The sequence below is a fragment of the Myxine glutinosa genome, chromosome 9 (genome assembly GCF_964187855.1).
Source record: "Myxine glutinosa chromosome 9, kmMyxGlut1.1, whole genome shotgun sequence".
Lineage (NCBI taxonomy): Eukaryota > Metazoa > Chordata > Myxini > Myxiniformes > Myxinidae > Myxine > Myxine glutinosa.
Window position 1 is genome coordinate 130,202,472 of NC_136269.1, and position 17,709 is coordinate 130,220,180.

The 17,709-nt window shown below is 50.7% G+C and overlaps 1 protein-coding gene across 7 annotated transcripts in view; it reads right to left on the reverse strand.

Moving 5' to 3' along the window:
- The window catches only part of LOC137434920 (solute carrier family 12 member 4), a 105,374-nt gene that overhangs the window by 61,204 nt on the left and 26,461 nt on the right, over positions 1 to 17,709 (reverse strand). For 4 of the 7 annotated variants that reach the window (XM_068128145.2, XM_078784921.1, XM_078784922.1 and 1 more), the window contains exon 2: positions 14,109 to 14,203. In XM_068128145.2, coding sequence (XP_067984246.1) covers positions 14,109 to 14,203 — 95 coding nt within the window. Of the gene's footprint in view, positions 1 to 14,108; positions 14,204 to 14,791; positions 14,962 to 17,709 lie in introns of all 7 variants that reach the window. The other 3 variants (XM_078784923.1, XM_068128146.2, XM_078784920.1) reach the window with 1 other exon arrangement.

The window sequence follows — 17,709 nt, forward strand, 5'->3', positions numbered from 1 at the left end:
TTTTGTGTAGTAAATGGTAAAATATCACCCTCCTTCCTCCAGTTGTGTATAAAGGTCAAAAGGGCGTCCCTTAGTTAGGTCATATACAATCGCGTTAGCCAATCATAGATTTCCTGCTTGTTGGTAGTTTATTTCCTTATTCTATGTAGGTTAAGGCTCTGTTCCCACTAGTTGACATTCTCCATTGCACCGAATTCAAATAGAATAGATCCCCTTTCATTCCCAAAGCCTCCATTGCCAACTGCATTCGCCGCCATTGCCATGTGCTCCGGCTCGGAGAAGAAAGGCGTGTCTCCACCTCGTAATAGAGGGGAGGAGTGAGTCGGCCCCGCTCAACCAACCCAGCCAAAGGGGTTTGGCTTGAGCGGGCGGAGAAAGAACGATCGGGGAGGTTCAACAAGGTTGAAGGGCGGGGCCTATATAACCCGCAGCGGGACGCTTCCCACGGCAGATGAGTCCAGACGAGCTTGGTAAACGCCCGATGGTAAGAGACGCGCCTTCAGAGAGAGACGGGAGATGCGTCCTGAGGTGAGCCAGAGAAGCAGCTTTGAACCACCGCAGCTTTGAAATCCACCACCACCAGCTTGGAGCCACGCAGCTTTGACTCCGCCAGGGTGCTCGTATCGCGGCAGCCCGCACGACCGCAGCTAGGGCGTTGACGGCGGCTGCTGGACGTGCCGATCAAGGAAGGGCGGCGGCTGCTGACTCCCGGGCCGACCGTGCTCCGGTTCGAGCGGAGCGTTCCTCTCCTTCCATTCCTGCCTGCAATTTCCCCATTCGTGTGAGTTTGCTCGTAGTCTGTTTTGTGTGTCTTGTCCTGGGGTATTAATTAAGACTGAATAGGTAAGCTAGAGATTCACTGTGTCCTTCTGGTCCGTCCCTCTTTCTGCCTTTATTTTATTATCCTTCCCTCTCCTTGGTTTCTTTTGGTTGTAAATAGTAATAAATCATATTCGTATTTCCTACCTCTTGTCTTCTTCTTCTTCTTCTTCTTCACATCCGTCGTCTTTGTCTTTTCCAAATTGAATACCTGTGGCACGATTTGGCCAACGTTCCGAATCGGGTTAGTCTTTGTTAACGGTTCGTGCTGCGGTTGCTAAACACCGCTCGGCAATCCATTAACATCTGTCCGCGGCACGAACGGGGCTGTGCACCGGCCTTTCCGGGGGTCGCGGTACGGCGCCAGGGACCACGTTGGTCAGTTATAGAAGAGGGGATTAATCCCCCCTCTAAGGGGATCCGAGGCCGACGTTGGGTTCCGCAACAATAAATATAAAAAGAAAAAAATATATATATATATATATATATGAAACTAATGTATTATATAGCACTATCATGTGAATAATAAGGCATACACTCAGGTATAGCCCGGTGTTGGCTTAATGGTTAGGCTTGGGATCGTTGGCTTGGGATCCTAGGATCCTGAGTTTGATTCCTGGTCGATCGTTGAATCAACGCCAGGGGGGTTGACTCAGCCTGTCATCCTTCCGAGGTTGGCAAATTGAGTACCAGCTCACTGGTAATTTGGGCACTGCATCAGCGGCACAAACGTGCTTCCAGAGAAATTATGCAACCAGCAGCCACAGGCTGCATACGAAACCTCAACAACAACATTACTCAGGTAAAAGTCACTGAGAGGGCGATATGGGTTGGTCTGTTTGGTGTTCCCATCTGAGCAGTTAGCTAACGATTCTGGCATTCCAGGCTTCAAACCTAAACACTGACTGGTTTGATTTGTCTGTGTCCCATATTGTATGCTGTATTTGTATTCATGCAAAGGCTCGCCGATGTCAGCTAATGTCCCAGGCATGCACGAGCTGCTCCTGCATGTACCCTAGAAAGATGCATAAAATGGAAACATTCCAATCATCCTAAAGATGGAGAAACTTCAAAACCAACCAAACAACCAACGTGTAATTAAATATCTATTTTATATATATATATACAAGCGTGAATGTCTCTATGTGTCTCTCTGTTCCTTATGCACGGCCACATCCTTAAAGCTACAAACTCCATACTGGGGTACAGATAAAACGTTGTGTGGGAAGTAACATGGGCTATGTGGCTGCGGCCTCAGAGTCCGTTTTTAGGCCAAATGACCAATATAGCAATCTTTGGCAAACAGCATGGCCAAATGGTCTCAAATTTAAAAGGCCGGATTTTGTGACTGCAACATAATTAACCTTTTTAAAGTCCATGAAATAATTTAAATTGATGGACAACATTAAATTGAAAGATCACAACAGGAAGCATAGACCAGGTATTATGAAAGCAAGGAATGTAACATAACAGTGACGCAGTCACGAAACAAAAATAACTGAATGACGAGGGCTGCATGGTACAAAGTACAAGCACATCGTGTCCACATTAACATACTATACATGCAAACCTCCGACATCATAATGGTTATTTTGTTTTTTCCTGTTTGACTCATCCCTCACTTTAAAGCCAGCACACAAAAAAACCCAAACTGAAAACTAGAAAGGAACGGTATTAGAGAAATCTACACAGGAAAACAAAGAATCTGAAGTGTACATCATCAGGTTCCATTTACTCAGCATTGTCGTGTCCCCGGGGTAAAGACCCCACAAGAGGACAAATGGCCGAAACGAGCTTAAACTCCGAACCTTGGCAGAATTATCTTTGGTGCGCGCAGGAAGGTCCGAGCCTTATCTAATTGTGGACACACGCCGGGGTTAATCCGAACCCACAAACACAAAGATGGGACAGCAAAATCCACAATACAAGAAGAGTAAAATTCGACAAATATATACCCCCACTAATTTCACCCCAAATCCACTTTTTTGAAATACCAACTTCTGTCCTGGAAGTCCTTGGTGTCCTTGTGTTTTATACTTCTCCCACTCCCCCCCCCCCCCCCCTTCCCATGCCTCCTCCCCCCAAGCCCTCTCCCTCCGACACATCTACCTGCTCTCAAATGTTGTGTTTGTGTGCTTCCCCTTCTCTCCCCATCTTGTTTTCCGCTCCCTCTTTTTATATATTTTGTTTGTCTGGTTGATTTGTTTGTGAAATAAATGTTAGCTCTTTCACGAGCCTCGATTCAGTATAGAAAAAATATATATATATATATATATATACATATAATTCATATCTATATATATAAAACACAGTGTGTGTGTGTGTGTGTGTGTGTGTGTGTGTGTGTGTGTGTGTGTAACGTTACCGATAGACTCCGAAACGGAGAGGCTCACGTGCTTGATATTTGGCATAGACATGGCCATTGAGCCTGGGACGAACATGGCTGAGACAATATTTGACGAGATCCATATTTTTTATTCATATTTACCTCAGCGCATTTCAGCGAAGTACCCGCTAATCTCAGCCAGTGCGAGCAGCTCGCTGATTCGCTCAGAGCGATCACGTGATGTTCCATCCCGTCACGCGTCACACGTTTGCACGTAATTCAGGGCGAAAAGCCATTGCGTTTTTTCACCTTTATGCGATCGTGTTTTGTGTCGATTTTGTGCGATATGAATTAAATTTTAATTCATATTTCGTGTTTACGAATTCGAATACGAAGGATTTCCCCTTTCCCCTTTCGATTTCGAATACGAATCGAATACAAGCTTGAGTCGAGAGGGCGAATGTACGGGTTGGGAACGTGCGGGTCTCCCTTCCCCCACCGGGCAACGCCGGTACTGGAGGGCGTGGGTCACAGGATCGGTGAGTCTCCAAAATCCGCTTCGTGCTCTTTCGAAGATGCAGGACGATGTTGCGATTGTTGTGCTGCTCTCCGACCATGAGAACTGCAACGTCATTGTTGACTGGCCCTCCCCTTCCCTCCCCCGTCCGTCCTCCCCCTCCCCCTCCCCCCTCCAACCCCCAAATTTAAGCAATTCAAGGCCATTGAATCTATCTATAATTCCAGTAATCTCTGTACGTTTGTACGTTTGTCTGTCTGTGACCGCTGTTTCTCGACAACCACGGGTCCGATATACTTTTAACTTGCCAGGTATATTGCTGGGGACCCGAGGATGTGCCTTTTCAAGGTTTCATATTAATCGGACAATTACTTACCGAGCTATGTCCAAAAAACGATTCAACCAATCAGAGAGCAGCGAACGATCGCGTGTGCCGAACGTGGCGGGCACACTCTGCCTCGGATGGCACATTTGAGAGCGTATTCATTTATTTCACGTTTGCAAACTATGTTGGCGTTAAACTATGTTTTACAACTAATAAAAACGAATTTGCGATTCATTCGCTTTCCTGCGCGTTTGTGTACGCGATGGCGATTTCTTTACCAAACTCCGGAAGCCGTTCGCTTTGGACCGAACCATTGCATGTAAATAGAGGGGGGGGATTGTCACCACTCGCAAGCCGTTCGCTTTGGACCAAACCATTTCATGTAAATAGAGGGGGGGGGATATAATTTTAGATATATATATATAGTACGGGCATGCCCTAGTAACTTGAAATGGTACAAAGAAAATTATGAATGATCGTTTTAAGGCCATTTCTCCCCGCTGGAGCAGGGGTTAGCCTTGCGGGCCCCATGACAATCGTGGTTCCCTGTTTGAGGCAATGTTTTTATGGTGGGATGCCCTTCCTGATGCCAACCCTTGGTCGCGCTCTTACGATGCGCAGGGATACAGTGTACCTATTCTAAATCGGGGTACACACCGGGATCATTCATCCCAGCAAGCTGGTACTCAATTTGCCGACCTCGGAAGGATGACAGGCTGAGTCAACCCCCCTGACGTTAATTCAGCGATCGACCGGGATTTGAACTCAGGATCCTAAGATCCCGAGCCTGCGCCCTAACCGCTAAGCCAACACCAGGCTAAACCAGGCAACACCAGGCAACACCAGGAATTGTTTGTACCTGAAATGGTACAAAGGTAAGCAGTAAACTGCTCGAGGTTAAAAAAAAAAGTTTAGGTTAGCAAAAACGGGAAAATAATGTAAATTGCACAGTTATATTGTAAAAACAAAAAGGCCTTCTTCAGGGAAGAAGTAATGGGTTAACAACTTACAGCTATTCTGCAGCAATGTAAGTAAATTAAGCCTTGAAAGTTGATGCAAACAATTCCTACAGGTGTCCCAACCTCTGCTGATTACTTGATTCCAAACCCCCCGTCTGTATAAAAGCAGTATTGGAACAGACTGTTATTACACCCTCTGAAACATTATTTTGACAATATTGCACTGCAGGAAGTAGTATATTGCTATCATAATGGCGAGAAAAAGGCAATTAACAAAGGAAGAGACAGACAGACCATTATAACCCTTAAAAGTGCAGGTCTTTCCTTCAGAGAAATTGCAAAGAAAGCCAAGGTGTGAGTGAGTACAGTTTCCTACACCATGAAAAGGCACTTGGAAACTGGAGGAAACTCTGACAGGAAGAGGTCTGGCAGACCCAAAGCCACAACAGAATCAGAAGACAAGTTTCTGAGAGTCAATAGCTTGCGTGATAGGCAGCTCACAGGACATCAGCTTCAAGCACAGCTTAACACTGGTCAAAGTAAGGAAGGCTCAGTTTCAACTGTGAAGAGAAGACTTCGAGCTGCAGGTTTGACAGGTCGAGTGGCAGTAAGAAAGCCATTGCTAAGATGGCAAAATAAGAAAAAGAGGCTTGCCTGGGCCATGAAGCACCGCCAGTGGACTACTGAAGACTGGAAGAAGGTCTTATGGATCGATGAATCAAAATTTGAAATCTTTGGTTCATCACGCAGGGTTTTTGTACGCCATCGAGTAGGCGAAAGGATGGTTCCTCAGTGTGTGACACCAACTGTCAAACATGGAGGAGGAAGCGTGATGGTCTGGGGCTCTTTTGCTGGATCCAGAGTCAGCGACTTGCACAGAGTGACTGGAACCCTGAACCAAAAGGGCTACCACAGCATTTTGCAGCGCCATGCAATACAAACAACAACATGCATTTTAAAGGCCATTTTCCCTGCTAGAGCGGGGGTTAGCCTTGCGGTCCCCATGACAATCTTCTCCATTTTGCCCTATTTTCTGCATCTCTCCTTGTTAACCCCCTTGCCCGCATTTCTTCTTCCACCATCTTTAGCCAAGTCTTTCTCGGTCTTCCCCGTCTTCTACTTCCTTCTACATTCATTTCCATCACTCTTCTCAACCAGTCACTTTCATCCTTCCTCAACACATGACCAAACCATCTCAACCTGTTCCTCTTCACAGCATCAATCACAGGCTCTATTCCCATCATCTTTCGCAATTCATCATTTGTCATGCAATACCCTCTGGTATATGCCTAGGGGGTTCAGGGGTTCATCCTACAGCAAGATAATGACCTTAAAGACACCTCCAGGCTATGTCAAAACTACCTTCGAGGAAAAGAACAAGACGGTAGGCTTCAAATCATGGAATGGCCAGCACAGTCTCCAGACTTAAACCCCATCGAGTTGGTTTGGGATGAACTGGACAGAAGGGTGAAAGCAAAGCAACCTACAAGTGCAACACATTTGTGGGAACTTCTGCAACAGTGTTGGGAAGAACTTCAAGAACAATATTTGATTTCCATTGTAGCAAGAATGCCATGAGTGTGTTCGGCAGTTATATCTGCAAAAGGTGGCTACTTTGCAGAGTCAAAAATTGATTAAATTTTGTTAAACAAAATGATTCTATGATTTCTTTTTTTTATTTCCAATTGTATATTTGTCCTATGCTTAATTTCAGAGTACATTGAGACATTAAACTGCGTAAATTTCAATAAAAACTGGAAAAATTGAGGTGTTCTAAAACTTTTGACCGGTGGTGTGTATGTATATATAGTCCGGTCCAGAGATGCAGGGAGGTCACAGCGCTCGGAAGGCGACGTTCTTTCTCCAAGCTGAGGCGCATCTGTTTCAGCGCTCGCAGGTGGCTTTCCTTCTCCAAGCTGGGTGCGCATCTGACGTCACATCCGGCGCGGGGCCGCGTATATCCGGCGGGGAGTGACACGCCCTCGGCTCGTTAGCTCCGCCTCGTGGAATCGGCACGTTGCTTCTCATTGGGTGCGTGCGGGGGGTTTACCAGGCTCCGCCCTTGACGAGGAGCTGACAAGGAGCCCCTTCGTGGTAACCCCGTGGAGCGCATGGTCTGGAGCTAATCGAGCCGGTGTGAGGACGCATCCTCCCCCGCTCCGCCGCCATCTCCTCTGTTGTTGTTGTAATTGTTGGGGAAGAAGATGGAAGGAGGTATGGGAAAGGTCCTAAACTCACTACTGATGCCATATAATCACATTCTGGTGCAACGAAGAGTCATAATTAATGGAGACGAGGCCTTAACTGACATAGAATAAGAATAACTAGGAAGATGTCCGAAAGTTGTCTACGTGTGGTGCGGTGGACCTGGGCACGACATTTAATGGGGGAATAAGGGGAAGGTCGGCTCTACTGATTGTTATTTACATGCAATGGGACTAGGGAATGGGGGATTGGGGAAAGTTGGGGAGTATTGGAGAAAATAGGGGAATATTTACAAGCGGATATGGAGGCCAAATTCCATATTCGCAACATTGCACCCTTCTCTACCCTCGGGGCGTCCCGACCCGATAAATTTTTACCTACTTTAGTGTGGCACGCAATGTAGTTCCCTCTACTATTAACTCTACCCTGAGTGCGACAGTTTTACAGATATTCACAAATGAGTAAATATGTCCCCCTGCGACGTTGCACCCTTCTCCTCTCAGAAACACACCCACAGGATAACCGAATCCGGAAAGAATTCGCAAACTAAACATACAGCCGGTAGGGAGCATTATTTACACGACTACGCTGCTATTTACACTACGATCCAGGACCTGTTTTTGGAGGAACACATGCAGATGTTATGCATAGAGAGAGCGCGCTTGCCAACATCGATACACCAACCCACGAGTGCTCTGTGGCCGACGGCCTTTAATAACGTGCAGAGCACCCTTTCCCAGCATCAAAAGCACCACCCCACCACACAGTCAGCACCATCCGGTGCAGTCACCATTGTTCATTGGTATAAAAATAAATTCGACAACCCCTAACCCTGCAGGTGTCTCTTGCTCTTCTTGTGGTGCACTTGGTGGTAACTAAAAGTGGTTCACCTGTATGGCATAGGTGCCACGTTGACCCATAGGTCCATCCCCGGGTGGTGCTTGGCCGCAAACGAACTGCGGTCCATTGTGGGTGGCCACAAACATTGCGGTCCATATGGTGTATCGATCCCGGCAGCAAACAGCGAAAGTGCAGGCCCACAACTGCGCAGCCAGCACCTCTCTCTCCTCTCTCTCTACCCCAAAGCCAGATCCTCGGAGGTGGGAGACAAAAGAAGCAGACAAGTGAGTAAGGTGGTAAGGGCGCAAAAGTGCACGCAATGTAAGGTGATGCACCCTGGGGGCACATGGGAACCAGGTGAGACAGGTACGTTCCTATCGTACGCCCCCCCCCCCCACCAGGTAACCTACATGGCCCCTCCCTTACCCCTTACTGTATCCACAAAACACAACACTACCCATAAACATCTACTTTACAAATCAACAAACATCCCTACTGTCTTCCCCGTTCCTCCCATATACCAAATTCGTCTTCTCTCCCTCCTAACCAATCAAATTTGCCATTTTCAACTCTCATCAAAATTTGCCATCTCCAACTCAACATCATAATTTGCCATCTCCAACTCATCATCAGTCCCTCCTAAGGAGGGAGAGATGGAATCACCCCAATGTCTCATCCACGTCGTGATGCGTCTCACAAATCCACACAGCAATCTCATTTCCTGCAACAAACAAAGAAAACACAGGTGTGGAGTCATCATCATCACCACAGGTAAGTGGCTGCGTATGGTGCGACAGGTTCATCAATCCTAACTATCTCCTAAATGACTTTAACAACTTTACACTACCCGGGGGCTTTCTCCGGCCAAACCATTGGCCCTCTTACACTATGGGTTCTAAAAACCAATTCCCATTGGCCAAACTGTGGTGCTCTTCAATTTGGGGTCTCACTCCCCCGATTCATCTCCCGGTGCCCTCGTACAATTTCTGGGCTGTGGCGTGTACCTCTCCCAGTGGGTCTACCCACCTGCACCCCTCCACCACTGCAGTTGCCTCCGAGCTTACCTGCTCCTTACCCTAACCTATCTAACTGGGGCAGGCCCTCTGGCGCTCTCCCCACTCGGTGCCCTCTCTGGCACTGGGCTACCCGATCCACACCCGGGATCCTCAGGCACCCACTCACAACTACCGGCTCCCAGAGCCCACCTGCGGCCTCACCTGGCCGACATCCTCACAGTGGTGGAGTGCCCAACCAACTACACACACTAACAGGCTACACGCCCAGCCATTTCCACAACACTAATGCACCCATTCACAACACCATTCTGCAACCGCACCACAGATGCCAATATCCAACCACAATTTACCTGCACCCTCTACCTAACACTTACACTACCCGCCCCGGGTATCCGTGATGGGGGTCCACTCTTCCCCCATCCACACCTTCGCACCATGCACACCACTCCGTACCACTTACTCCAACTCTCTCCACACACCTGTATTTGCACACCTGTGCTCTCACACTTGGTGCCACCTGCACCCTTCTCTCCCCAAGCGCATTCGCGCTGATCCACAACACTCACTACTCATACACTGCTCCACACACCTGTCCAGTTGCACACCTGTGCAATCACATCTGTTCAATTCTCACACACACAGCATCATCTCGGCTAACTACTCCCTTCTGAAACTTGCGCTTCCCAGTCGTCCCTTTAAACTATTGCGCTCCCACGTCATTATCATCCACACTAATCTACCTGCGTCCCCACTACAGGTATCAGTCACTAACTAACCTTAACGTTACCTAAGGTCATCTTCTCTAGATCCCTACACACAATATCCTAACCCACCCGGGCTAGTTTTCACTGCCATACACCCCATAATCTAGTGCTCCTTTGCCCCCACATGGGAAGGGTGGCAGGGATGCCAACCTTACCCACCGGGCCCATCGCTCACTACCAATTTCGCACATCAAATTTCAACAAATCCACAATTTGGCCAATCACTGCCCATCATCTGCCAATCACTACTGCCAATCCTTTGCCAATCATCAAATTTTGTTTTTCTCTAATTTTGGGTCCAAAACACTAACCTCATCACCCAGTCTACTCACTAATACCTCTCGGTGCGCCACTCCCTGTCCAAAGCCCGGCTTCGTGAAGCCAAGCAATGGATGCTGGTTGTTTTGTGCCAACGGCTGGATGCATCCCGCATTCGGTGCAGGGAAGGAGGTTTACCCGGGCCGAGATCCCACGCACCATCTCGGCACGGAGCCATCCCATGGCTCGATCTCGGCCTGCCGGAATGCCTCACCAAAAAGTGGTCGCCATGACGACCCTTTCTATCGGGCTGCCCGCTCCGCCTAGTGGAGCACGGACGCGGCCGTTCAAAGCGAGGCCCAGCACGCACCGAGGGCCCGACTCGGCTATAAGTCGTTCTAAACTCTACCCCGTCTAACGTCGATGCTTCACCTGCATGCTTACATCCCGCAGCCCGTTCCTTGCTCACACATCCAGCCGTTTCCATGCCCCTCGTACCCTTCCTTACACACCCAGGTACACCCATTCCACTCACAGCCTTGGTCACACACCTGACCACCGAACACTTTGGCACACATTCGTTGCTCGCACACCTCACCAATACACCGCTTCGCGCCCCCTCCTCTGTGACAATCACAGGTGTGCCCTCATTCGCACACCCAACCACGTGCCTCACCACCAACTCCAGCGTGCATTCCCACTCACGCTCTACCATTCCAGGTGTGCATCCTTCCATCCCAGGTGTACATCCTCGCTCACCTGTCACAACTAACTCACGCTCCATGTCACTCTCACTACTCTCACCACCATTCTTGACAGCGCACTCACCCTTACTCTTGACAGCGCACTCTTTCCTCAGGCACCTGTCCGTTACACACCTTTCTCGCGCACACTCTCCCGTTACACCCTCTGTAACACTCACCACAGGTGGACACTCTTCCTTACTTCTGACAGCGCACTCTTTCCTCATGCACCTGTCTGTCACACACCTTTCTCGCGCACACTCCTGCGCACACTCTCCCGTCACACCCTCTGTAACACTCACCACACCACGCTTCCATGTGCTCCCTCGCACACGCGCTACGACCGACTCACTCTCGCCAGCACACTCACTCCTTGGCACGCACTTTTTCCTCACACACCCCAGAGTCGGACTTTCTTGCACCCCTCCATTTTCGCACACCAGACCTGTCGCACACTTCACCAACGGCCTCTCACGAACACCCGGGTCTATCTCGACCCCCAAGCCTCTTAAATCACCTGGCGCATCATACGCACGACCATATTGGTCACCACTTACACCGGGTCCTCTTCCTCTTCGCTTCTCCTCCATCACCTGCGAATCCCTCATCCGGTTAATGAGCACATCATCACGATCCAAACACAGACTTTGGACCAATTCTTTTATCTCCTCTTTTATCTCTTTCTTATCCCCTCTCCGTCGCTTCTTAATTTCGCTCATCCCTTCTTCCACTTCTTCTAATTTGTGCTTCACCTCTTTTATTCCCCGGTACGTCTCCTCAAGCTCATCCTCTAAGGCTACCTTGACCGTTTCCAGGTGCGTCCTCACCTGCCGGTCCTTCGTCTCCATTACCTCTATCACCTCGTCCAACCTCGTTGTCAGTCCCTCACGTACCATCTGACATTCCCTCTTCGTCGCTACCAAGTCATCTTTTAGTTCTTTCTGTGTCGCCTTTAAACCTCCTAATACCGCAGTGTTCCTTTGAACCTGCTCCACTAACTCCGTCTGTCCCACCGTCAGCTGCTCCACCTCCTGCGTCAGGTCCTCTATGCCCCCTTGTAACTTTACAGTCCCCTTTCTCACCTCCTTTTCCATGTGCTCCTCACAGTGCCTCACCTCCTCGCGCACTCCTCCGACCTCCTCACTCACTCCTCTTCTGATCTCCTCTCCCATCACTTGCATCTCCTGCCCAGATGCCACCCTCATCTGCTCCATTTCCTCCCTGTGAGCATCCAGTTTGGTTTCTACCCCCATTCTGACCCCCTCTATCTGCTGCTCCATTTGTTTAACTTCCCTTTCCGCTTGGTCCCTCATGTCCCTCAATTTGCCTTCCATACTGTTTTCTAACCCCTCTAACCCATTTTTCACTTCTTTTATCCCGTTGTCTAACCCCTCAAAATTATTGTCTAACTTCCCAAATTTCTTGTCTAACTCCTCAAAATTATTGTCTAACTTCCCAAATTTCTTGTCTAACTCCTTAAAATTATTGTCTAACCCCTCACCGGTACCCCTCGCTTCGTCCCTCATTACCCCCAATTGCTCACTCCGAGCCCTCGCTTCGTCCCTCATTACCCCCAATTGGCCCTCCAATCGCTCACCCTGAGCATCCATCCGGTTCCCCAATTGGTTACTCTGCAGTTTGAGGGACGCCTGCATTTGCGCCATAAATTGCTCCATGAGGACCTGCATCTGGGCCATCCCTCCCACTTGTGCAGCGGGTGCGGCCGCCGTAGCTATGTGCGAGGCGCCATTTCGCGCGTCTGCTACCCCCGCTGTTTCGCTCTCCTCATGTCCCTCATGTCCCTCAATTTGGTCCTGGACCGACCCTGCTTCACTCTCCCCTACCGGACCCCAGCCGTCTTGATCCGCCATGGCGCGACTTTCAAAATTCGAGTTTCGTAACACAAATTCGAAATTTCGCCGTTATAATTTCGTCGAGCGCAGTAACCGCGGGACCGCGCTCCGGATCGATTTGGTCGAGCGCCGTACGCGCTCCGGCTCGATTTTCCCTCCCAAAATTTGGGCCTAACTAATTTAGTCCCGGGTCCGAATCTCACTCCTCGACACCAATTGTTACAGACGTGGCTTAGATGTTAGTTTACCGAGCGGTTTTGGTATGACCACGTCTGCACAAGTTACCGATTATACTCGACGTTGACGAAGCCGCGCCACGCTGGCTCAATAAGAAAAAGAAGACACCCGGCTGGATTACAATAACACAATACGACACCAGGGGTTCAGTTCTCAAGACCTCCGGAGGAGGTTATATTAAGGCGGAAGGTTAGATTACAACTACAAGAGGGACAGCATAGAAAGACAAGCACTTAGACACAATCTTATATTAACCCCGGACAGACGACAGACAAACGGGACAAGGCTGACTCACACGGGGGTTGATGAAAAGGACAGGCGGGTAGCGATGGCTCAAGGTGCACTCTTGGCTCAAGGCAGAATCGACTCGGTCCGGTCCAGAGATGCAGGGAGGTCACAGCGCTCGGAAGGCGACGTTCTTTCTCCAAGCTGAGGCGCATCTGTTTCAGCGCTCGCAGGTGGCTTTCCTTCTCCAAGCTGGGTGCGCATCTGACGTCACATCCGGCGCGGGGCCGCGTATATCCGGCGGGGAGTGACACGCCCTCGGCTCGTTAGCTCCGCCTCGTGGAATCGGCACGTTGCTTCTCATTGGGTGCGTGCGGGGGGTTTACCAGGCTCCGCCCTTGACGAGGAGCTGACAAGGAGCCCCTTCGTGGTAACCCCGTGGAGCGCATGGTCTGGAGCTAATCGAGCCGGTGTGAGGACGCATCCTCCCCCGCTCCGCCGCCATCTCCTCTGTTGTTGTTGTAATTGTTGGGGAAGAAGATGGAAGGAGGTATGGGAAAGGTCCTAAACTCACTACTGATGCCATATAATCACATTCTGGTGCAACGAAGAGTCATAATTAATGGAGACGAGGCCTTAACTGACATAGAATAAGAATAACTAGGAAGATGTCCGAAAGTTGTCTACGTGTGGTGCGGTGGACCTGGGCACGACATTTAATGGGGGAATAAGGGGAAGGTCGGCTCTACTGATTGTTATTTACATGCAATGGGACTAGGGAATGGGGGATTGGGGAAAGTTGGGGAGTATTGGAGAAAATAGGGGAATATTTACAAGCGGATATGGAGGCCAAATTCCATATTCGCAACAATATATATGTATGTATGTATGTACATATATATATATATATATATATATATATGTATATATATATATATATATATATATATATATATATATATATAAATATATATTAGTCGACTGACCTTGTGGGTCACTGTCTAATAGGTCATGTGCTTACCTCGAAGAGTGCAAGGTTCTTATCATAAAGCTCGCCACCTTGTTCCACGTATCCGGCATCCATAAAAGGGTAGTTGTCTTTGTGCACTCCATCTCCTACAAGCACAATGGATGTACAAAGAGTATTCACATGGTGAAATTAAATGTACATCAACCCTCTGACACACAGTGACTGTTTTACGCTAAGCTTGTGGAGACCAAATGAGTTGGGATCCCTTGGATAGGGGAAATTATCCCTATATGTGCCCCGCTGACTGCGGAGAGAAGAGTGCCACCGTTAGTTGACTCCGCCAGCAACCAGTGCGTTCTGGGAAGTAACTTCCTCCAAGGTCATTGGTCACGTTTGCCTGATGTCAAGTCCTGCGTTGTCTGCTTTCTTTGTCTGCATGTGATTGTGTGATTTGTCTGTGTTTGACAGCTGTTACCTGAGCCTTAAAAACTAGAGGAAAATATAATTTGAAAAAGAGAATGAAAACTGGATCAAAAGCAACATTTTCTTATCATCGGACATACGACATATATGGAAGGCAGTGTATGTTGACCTCTTGCCAACTGTGAGTTCCCTTCCACAGAACTACAATGCAGGAGGCCCTAATGCTTGCACAATGGTTGCCAACCTATGGTTGTTTGTCCCTGCTCCATCCTCTTTAAATGCTGAGCATCAAACATGGAAGCAGCATGTACCATTTTTGAAGTCTTTGGTTTGACTCTGCCGGGGCTCGAACCGCTGACCTCCAAGCTTCACAACGGACTCACTCTCACAACCATTACACCATTTAATGTGTGGTGTCACCATTTCTTTCACGAGGTCATCAAGAACAAACACGTGTTGTGGGACATCCCTGAGTGGTGATCTGGATGTAGAAAGAGACAGTATACATTCAATGCATCGGTATGGGTATCCACAATATAACTGGCCATGTTCCTGCCTGTTCTTTCCAGGGGTAGGCCAGAACCTCTTGATCCGTGACAACAATGTGCAATATCTGGTTTCTTGTTATTTGTGACAACACTGGCCTTGTGATACATTGTGCTCAGCAAGATGACAACTTTTTTTTTTTGGCACATAGCTCAACACTAACATTCATCAACTCTAAATTAAGAAGAGCTAATTACTTAGCGACGTGCCCAGTATGCAATTGTTTGAAAGGTGGGCTTTATTTATTTATATTTCTTTCTTAAGGTGCTAACTGTGGTGACATTTATATTTTGAGAGGTGCCTCAACCAAAGAAACACCTGTGAAGAAATTGTAAAACGCTTCAATTCCTGAGGCTGAAACGATGATGAAAAGGGTTCTTACAAAAACCCAAGGATGTTTGCACAGGCTCCCCAAGCTGACAAACTGCATCGATGGCATTAGAGGTGTTAGAATCACAGAAGGCAATTACAGAAGCAAAGAGGCAATTTGTGTTTGTTCTACAGTGTTCGAGCATATTGTGGCGGACACAAAAGCCCACTGGCGTGGTGACATCATTCCACGCACCAAGTGGGCGGTGGCCACGCTCGAGGGGTAGGCGTGGCCTCATGATATACCCCGGGCGACCAGCCCGGAGGAGTACAGTGTTACAGTATAGTCTTACAATAAAGACGTTTATATGTTACCGCTTGTCCGCTTCCTCCTTGCTCACAAGCAGCGCGCGTAACGCCGCGCTTTACTGGTGACCCTCGACGTTGGATCTGCCGGAGCGATCCTTCCACACGCGACGCCATTCGGACTCTTCGAGTTCCTGCGCATGCCCTTCGGTCTGAAGAATGCGGCTCAGGCGTTCCAGCGACTGATGGACAGCGTCCTGCGCGACTTGGATTTTGTCTACGTCTACCTGGACGATATCCTCGTCGCCAGCGCGTCCCGCGAAGAGCACCTACGCCACCTCCGCACGCTCTTCGAACGCCTGGGCCAGCATGGCCTGATTGTGAACCCCGCAAACTGCCGGTTCGGCGCCGCCACAATCGATTTTCTGGGGCACCGTGTCACCAGGCACGGAGCCGTCCCCCTGCCGGCCAAGGTGGAGGCGGTGAAGGGGTTTCCGCGCCCCCGCACGATCAGAGGGCTGCAGGAGTTCCTGGGCATGGTGAACTTTTACCATCGGTTCCTGCCCCGTATCGCCCAGCTCCTGCGCCCCCTGCACGAAGCTCTCCGAGGTAAGCCGGGCAAAGGCGACGTTACCTGGACCGAGCAGATGGACACGGCGTTCACGGGCGCGAAGCTCGCCTTGGCTAACGCCACCATGCTCGCGCACCCGGCGCCCGATGCACCGATCGCCCTCACCACCGATGCCTCGGACTACGCGGTGGGCGCGGTGCACGAGCAATGGGTGCGTGGAGCTTGGCAACCGCTGGCGTTCTTTAGCCGGCAGCTTCGCCCGCCCGAACGCCGTTACAGTACCTTCGACCGCGAGTTGCTCGGACTTCACTTGGCGGTCAGGCACTTCCGCCATCTGCTCGAGGGCCGGGCGTTCACTGCCTTCGTCGACCACAAGCCGCTGATCTTCGCGATGGGCAAGGTCACCGAGCCGTGGTCGGCCCGGCAGCAGCGTCACCTCTCGGCCGTGTCCGAGTACACGACGGACATCCAGCACGTCGCGGGGAAGGACAACCCGGTGGCGGATTGCCTTTCCCGGGCCGTCGCCCACGCAGTCCACCTCGGCATCGACTATGCCCGGATGGCAGCGGACCAGGCCGCTGACCCCGACGTCCAGGCCTTGCGGACCGCCGTCACGGGCCTCCGCGTCACCGAGGTGCCGTTCGACGGCGCGGGCGCGGCCCTCTTGTGTGACGTCTCCCTCGGGCGTCCTCGCCCCATTGTGCCCGCGGGCTGGCAGCGCCAGGTGTTTGACGCCATCCACGGCCTGTCCCACCCGGGCGCGAGGGCCTCCCAAAGGCTGATCGCCGACAAGTTCGTCTGGCATGGCCTCCGGAAGGCCGTCCGCGGCTGGGCCAGGACATGCCTTGCGTGCCAGCGCGCCAAGGTGCACCGGCACACCCAGGCCCCGTTGGCCCCGTTCACGGTGCCGGAACGCCGGTTTGACCACGTCCACGTGGACCTGGTGGGACCTCTGCCCCCCTCGCGAGGTTTCACCCACGTCCTCACCATGGTGGACCGCACCACCCGGTGGCCGGAGGCCGTGCCCTTGGCGTCGACAACGGCGGCCGATGTCGCGCAGGCTTTCATCGCCACCTGGGTCGCCCGGTTCGGCGCCCCCTCAGACATCTCATCTGACCGCGGCCCCCAGTTCACCTCGGAGCTCTGGGGGGCGGTTGCGCAGGGGCTCGGGGTCCGGCTGCACCGAACCACGGCCTACCACCCCCAGGCTAACGGCCTGTGTGAGCGATTTCACCGCTCATTGAAGGCCGCGCTCCGGGCCACCCTCCGCGACGGCGGCTGGGTCGACAGGCTCCCCTGGGTCCTGCTGGGCCTCCGGACGGCGCCCAAGGAGGACCTGCGCGCATCCGCGGCGGAGTTGGTCTTCGGGCAACCGCTGCGGGTGCCGGGCGAGTTCCTCCCCGACTCCACGGCACCATGGTCCGCGGCACAGCAGCGCTCCGCTCTGCAAGAGACCGCCCAGAGGTTCGCCCCGGTGCCAACGGCATGCCACGGGCA